This window comes from Ochlerotatus camptorhynchus, unplaced genomic scaffold (genome assembly GCF_037179485.1).
Source record: "Ochlerotatus camptorhynchus isolate MF236.1 unplaced genomic scaffold, CSIRO-AGI_Acam_v1.1 ptg000323l, whole genome shotgun sequence".
Classification (NCBI taxonomy): domain Eukaryota; kingdom Metazoa; phylum Arthropoda; class Insecta; order Diptera; family Culicidae; genus Ochlerotatus; species Ochlerotatus camptorhynchus.
Window position 1 is genome coordinate 1,206,928 of NW_027040811.1, and position 7,080 is coordinate 1,214,007.

Below are 7,080 nucleotides of genomic sequence, written 5' to 3' on the forward strand. Positions count from 1 at the left end.
GTGAAAAACCAAAATCTAGTAGGTTTTTCTTTACACGGTTTTTTTTACACGGTGCGTATCCCCCGTGTAAAAAAACACCTGAGTGTACTATCCACCTCTACCTTTTCTTATACTTAATAAAAGGGTTGTAACACGTTGCCATACGACTCCACCCCCTGCAATTTTAATAAGCACTTGGCATACGTTGAGAATGTCTCAAAATTGAGAACGACTCGAAATTAAGTAAGAGTTACTCATATTTGAGTACCGGTTACTCATATTTGCGAAAACGTAGGTCACTCATAGAATGAGTCAATTTTCTGACGCTTTTCAGAGGAAAACTTCTCGGATATGAGGAAAACTGAATATGGTTTTAGTCTTTCCACTAGTGAACTTAAAATCTGTGTACAATTTTCTTAAATTTTCCCCATATTCAAGAAGATTTCCGCGAGAAAGTGTCGCAAAATTTATTCACACTATGAGTGACCTACGTTTTAACGATTTTGAGTAATCTGAAATTTTTTTGTACATGTGCGATTGGCATGAAAAGTTTTTTTTCTAAATCATTAAAAATAAACTCACGCCGACCCACGCTGACCCACGCCGACCCACGCCGCCACGCCGCCGCCGCCGAAAGCAAACGGCGTGACGCCGCCACGCCGCCGCCGCCGGCAGAAAATAACATATCACGCCGCCGCCGAAATTTTTTTGATCGGCGCACAGGTCTAATTTGAGAAAAGTAAAGATTGGATTCACTCAGTCTATTGGTACTATTTCGAGACTGAATGAATTTTTCGTCAATTTCCTGATTTTCCGACAGATTTTTTAGGTTTTCCACAGGAAACCATGAGACAAATTTACTCATCGCTGAGTTCCTGCACTTTTGGCGATTATGAGTGAACTAAACTCAAATGTGGGTCGTTCTCATTCACGATGGAAAATGAACAGGTGGGCAGGAACTCACAGTCTCCCAGTGTTGGTGAGTTCTTTGCCGTTAATGTTCACGAAAAGTTCACTATTTTGCTATACAGAAATTCAAAACAAAAATTTTATCTGCGGATTTGAACAGTTTTTGACCTGTTTCATACTACCGGAAGGTGTATGCTGGTCACAAATGCCGTGCCAAACTGATTTCCTACTCAATTAATCAATCTTTGATGTGAAATTCGCTAATAAATACGAGGCGCATTTCGTATAGCAAACATGCCATAACAAAATGGGCATGGTTCATTTAAGTAAACAAACTAACACTTCTTCCGACTGTTACACCTATGTATTAGCCGTCTCGGTTCTCATTCGCCGTCAAGCTAACAAAACTCACCAGCTGCAAATCTGAGGAGAGATTGAGTTTCATGATTATTGCTTTACACCCGAACGCAACCGAAGCTTCCATAACGTCGGTGAAGAGTGAAAAGAGATAGCAAACTATACTTTCTCTTTCTAAGAAAACGATGTGCAACGGCATCATTTTAGTGTCGAGTCAACTTTCAGCTTGATATTTTGCACGTTGTGAAGGAGGTTGTAAAATCATCATCAAGCATAATATTTTGTTCCAATATCACGCGTGATGTTGAGAGCGTATGAGAGCGGAAAAATGTAATTTCGTTCTCTTCCACAACCCCACCATTTTCCTCTTCATCCGTATAGGATAGCAAAGTATTTTAGAATTTGCCTGCCTGGCGGCAGCTTTTGCATACAGTTTAAATTTTAGTTCAATGAAAATATTGGATTAGTTTCAAATTGGATATTTCGATGTGCAGTTATTCCAGTTATAACAGAGCAAGGGTAGTGAATGGACTTCACTTTTTGAAAGGCATGCTTCTTGTTGGCTGGTTGGGAGTGGCTTCTGTCTGCTCCAAAACTCGTCTACCGAGAGACTGGAAGGAGATCTTCATAGATACCTTGCGTATTCTTCTCGTTGGCGAGCTGAGCTGAATGTGGGTATTGATTAGAGCTGTCAAGATACCTCGCGAATGCTTCTCGTTGACGGGCTAAGAGTACGTGTGGATTTTACTCCTAATCAGGCCCTAAAAACCTCTAGAGGTTGATTTTATTGGATAGGTTTGTGACTATTTTTTGTTTGTTCGTTGGTTATTTTGAAAAGGTGAAATATGAGTTTGATAAATTTGTTTTTCTTTTATTTCACTGTATTTAAATGAAATTCCTTTAACATGAAAATGTATGATCTCGAAATTTTCTGACAAAAATTCCGTTAAATTCCGAATCGAAGCGAAATACACGGTATAACTCGATATACCGCATGCCCTTACAATACAGCCATATCGAATCACCATGAAATTGAATGTTAAATTCGTGCGAACAGAAAAACTTTTCACGGCTTTATGCGAATTTTATACGGTTTTTTATACTCAAGAGATTATTGGCGTTGTCTTGAGCTGCGTAGTGAATGGGTGTCGATCCGGATGAATCTTGTGCATCTATTTTGGAAGATCGATTGAGGAGAAGTTTTGCTATTTCTGAATGCTCCCGTTTAATACCATCGTTATTAACCATGCTCCAATGCAGTTCATAAAAATCATGAATATATTGTGGCGACCAACAGCCACTTTCACAGTTGAGAGGTGTTCTTTATTCGTCATTCTGATAAAGTTTAACCATTGCTAGATGCCCATTTTCACCTGCACCTACACCTGTTTTATTATTTTTATCCAGATGATCCACAATGATCGTTGGCAGATCGATCGCGGAGAGGTTTAACAATTTTTTGTTCATTTTAGTTGCATAGTATAGAGGTGTTTTATTATATATATCCTGGCACGTCCTACACGTAGGCAGATCGATCGAGGAGAAGTTTAACAATATCTAGATGCCTCATTTGAATTGCATAGTGGAGAGGTGTTCATTTTGCTTCATCCTGATGATCAACGTTGGCAGATCGATCGAGGAGAAGTTTAACAATTTCTAGATGCTTCATTTGACTTGCATAGTGGAGAGGTGTTGTATTAAATTTATCCCGATGATCAACGTTGGCAGATCGATCGAGGAGAAGTTTAACAGTTTCTAAACGCCCCCATTGACTTGCATAGTGGAGAGGTGTTTTATTATCTTCATCCTGATGATCCACCTTGGCAGATCGATCGAGGAGAAGTTCAACAATTTCTAGATACCCCCATTTACTTGCATAGTGGAGAGGTGTATTATTAAAAAAATCCCGATGATCAACGTTGGCAGATCGATCGAGGAGAAGTTTAACAATATCTAGATGCCTCATTTGAATTGCATAGTGGAGAGGTGTTCTATTAAATTTATCCTGATGATCAACGTTGGCAGATCGATCGAGGAGAAGTTCAACAATTTCTAAACACCCACATTCACTTGCATAGTGGAGAGGTGTTTTATTATCTATATCCTGATGATCCACCTTGGCAGATCGATCGAGGAGAAGTTTAACAGTTTTTGAACGCCCCCATTTACTTGCATAGTGGAGAGGTGTTTTATTATCTGCATCCTGATGATCCACCTTGGCAGATCGATCGAGGAGAAGTTTAACAATTTCTAGATGCCCATTTCTACTTGCATAGTGGAGAGGTGTTGTATTATCTTCATCCTGATGATCCACCTTGGCAGATCGATCGAGGAGAAGTTTAACAATTTCTAAACGCCCCCATTTACTTGCATGGTGGAGAGGTGTTTTATTATCTTCATCCTGATGATCCACCTTGGCAGATCGATCGAGGAGAAGTTTAACAGTTTCTAAACGCCCCCATTCACTTGCATAGTGGAGAGGTGTTTTATTATCTTCATCCTGATGATCCACCTTGGCAGATCGATCGAGGAGAAGTTTAACAATTTCTAGATGCCCATTTCTACTTGCATAGTGGAGAGGTGTTATATTATCTTCATCCTGATGATCCACCTTGGCAGATCGATCGAGGAGAAGTTCAACAATTTCTAGATGCCCCAGTTCACTTGCATAGTGGAGAGGTGTTTTATTATCTTCATCCTGATGATCCACGTTGGCAGATCGATCGAGGAGAAGTTTAGCAATTTCTAGATGACCCATCTCACTAGCCATGTGCAGCGGACTTTTATTGGAGCATGCATCAAAGTTTAATTCTTTAACCACGGCCATCAAATTCACATCTATGCCATAATCAAGTAGAAATAAAACCATCTCATAATGACCAGCACGCGACGCAGTGTGCAATAACGATCCGTATTCTTTGTATGTTTTAGTTTTGTAATCATTCTTTTGAAGTAACCCCTTCACTACTTTTACAACATTTGCTTTACATGCCCAGAATGCAACCTCAGGTTTTTCTTTACAAATATCGCTCAGAGCAATCATTTGCTCTGATTGTTCTGAAAACTGTTCTTCAGTTAGCATAAAGAAAAATCTTCGAACTGTTTTATGATAAACAAGTACTTCGTCCAAAATTGCTTTGCATTTTTGGATATGACTATATATATACGTTGCAACGAAAAATTCGGCATAGGATCGGTGTACGAATCTAAGCTTGCCTTCGGAAATATTAAATAGAGGAGAGTGCTCGTTTCCCTGTTTGATTCGGGTTTGAAGTTCGTTGTAACGTTTTTCGTGTTTACCCGATGCGATTATTTCCTTATGTTTATCCGCAAAAATCTCGTGCCAAGCAGCTATTTGATGCTCAATAGTAAAGTATTTCAACTGCCGGCGCTCTTCGTCATCACTTGACATGTCGATATTTCGGTAAGCATCTTGATCTCTTTTTTTCTTCCATTTGATTTGAAACGAAAATTCTACAAACTTTTTAAACAATGAGACAACATTAAATTTTTCTTTCGGGAAAATATCTGGTGCACGTTTATCTGGAACGGTATTTAAATATTGTTGGAAATCATCAGAATATACTTCCGCCAACAATCGAATTAAAAGTGGAGTACCAAAGAATTCAGAGTCAAAGCTTTGTATGTCCGAGTAGAATTTTTCGAGCAATTGAGTTGAATAAATTTTAAATTCCCTTGAATCATCGGAAGCTTTCCATGAATTTTTCAAAACCATAATTTGTTCATCGTTTTCAAATGGAATCAATCTGATTGCCCTTGTTTTAAATTTTGTTTCAAGAATATCTTTGACATGATATCTACCACTAACAATCACTCGAATATTCTCCTTTGACAATAATTGCCTAAATACGGCGATTGCCTCGTTATGAAAAGTGATCTCATCGAACCCATCAAACAGGATTATCGATTCTGTTCGATTTGCGTTGCTTTCTAGATTGTTTCTCAATATTTTCCGGCTTGCTTCTGAAAGAGTCGATTGCAGAATTTTGAAAACCGCTTCTAAATTTTCACAGCCTGATTTGAGCACTTCCTTTAAGTTATTCAAATATATCAAGAACACATCAATATCGGACTTCTTTTGAACTTCGAAGGCAATGTGTTGGAGGATAGTTGTTTTTCCCATACCAGGCTCTCCGATGAAGAGAGAAAATTTGTTTTCTGCTGGGTCGTCTATCAATCGTTTGATGAAATCATGGTCGCTAACAATAAGATTGTCATCAATTAATTTTCTTTCTATGTACGAGCTTCCAATATATTTACGTTGTGAAAAATTACGACTCAGTTCTACCGTTATTTCTTCGACACAAGAGCGTCCCTCTTTATAAGATAAGTAACTCTTTTCTGGCTTATTGTTTTTTGTATCCTTGTAACTATTAGAATTGATCCAATTTTTAAAACATTCATTAAATTTAAAGAAAGGCAGTTTTAATTGTGCTTTTCCAAGATCGTCCGGTGGAATCCAATCTCTCATCCATGAGCGAAGATCATTCTCGATGGTTTTTATAAGATCACTTGGTTGGTTTACACAGAAAGTTAAATGCTGAAAGAACTTGCTCACGCTATCTTCATTTAAATAGGCTGGTAGTTGGGTGTTCCTAGATTTACCATTCATAAAATTTTTAATCGTTGTATTTTCTGCTATTAATCTCTCATCAATACCCTTTAGTAGCTCATTGTGCAACCATTCATGGGTGAGACCACCGTCCTCGGAGAGCTTTAGATTTTTATCTGAAACTTCCAGGATCTTCTGCAACGGTGTTTTGTAGCTGATTAGTATGTCCGAAACTTTTCCACTTTTGAAGAGTTCAATGATCGCATCCCTAATGGCATTTAGTTCGGTGTTCATCAACTTCAGTAAATCTTCAATTTTATCCTTTTTTGGTCTGAATCTTTTGTAGCAATCGTTCGATTCAGCAAACTTCATTATTGGGTTCACTTCACCTTGTTCACAGTCCTCGATGTCCACCAACTCTTTAAGCTGACTATTGCTATCGTCTAATGATTTATTGGTTAAGATAAAAAATCGCATCTTCAACTCCTTGAACTCATCTTTTTGAATAACGTCTAAATACGACTGTATGTACTTGATAATAGCAAAATCATTATTACCTTTACACGTCTTCGGAAACAAATTGTCGAACGATATTGTACCATCTGAGTTGTCTTTGTGTTTGGCTTGGAAAAACCACACTTCCTTCGGTTCTTCGAAAATTATGACCACATCATCGAATTTTCCAGCGTCCTTCATTTCTGAGGCCAGCTTGAATTCAGATTTCTGCAAAGATGCTCGCTCAAACAGCGCAAATGCTAAATCTTCTTCGTATTTGTTGCCATGATTGCCAGTATTGCCACCCCATGCATAGCGGTGACTGACATCCTTGGTGTGCTCCATTATTTTCCCTAAAAAAAAACACAATCTTTTAGTTTTTAGACACAGGAAAAGCATTCGACAGTGTTTGGCATGACAAAGTTTCAGAGTTGGTTGAAAATGCTATCTAACATGAAGCTTTAGTGTGATAATTGATTAGCTAGAGAATGGTCATTAGAAGAGAGTAGGTAGATAGTTCCGTTAGAGTACGGCAATATGAAAATTGAATAGAAGTTGAAAATGAGCGAAGGGCCTTTGGCTATTCCACAGCCGCAGACATTAATGAGCAAAGGCAGTCGCACACTTTTTGCCTGTAGATTTGAAGACATACTTCAAATCTCCGCGTACTTCGTACCGGCTAGGCAAAGAGTGTGCGTTTGACTTTGTACTGTCGCATTAATGGCCCTTCGCTCATTTCAACTTCTATTCAATTTTCATACTGCCGT

The 7,080-nt window shown here is 38.5% G+C and overlaps 1 protein-coding gene across 1 annotated transcript; it reads right to left on the reverse strand.

Moving 5' to 3' along the window:
• Positions 1 to 3,542: 3,542 nt before the first annotated feature.
• On the reverse strand, positions 3,543 to 6,599 carry LOC135707930 (uncharacterized). Its single transcript, XM_065229853.1, has 2 exons — positions 3,613 to 6,599; positions 3,543 to 3,559 (listed from the first exon to the last, which is right to left on the reverse strand). Exons 1-2 carry the CDS (start codon positions 6,512 to 6,514, stop codon positions 3,543 to 3,545), a joined length of 2,919 nt encoding a protein of 972 aa, XP_065085925.1. The 5' UTR covers positions 6,515 to 6,599.
• Between the last annotated feature and the right edge of the window lie 481 nt (positions 6,600 to 7,080).

What these genes read in the sequence shown, in the direction of transcription:
- LOC135707930 (XM_065229853.1), bottom strand. Translation starts at nt 6,514, where the DNA reads ATGAAGGACGCTGGAAAATTCGATGATGTGGTCATAATTTTCGAAGAA.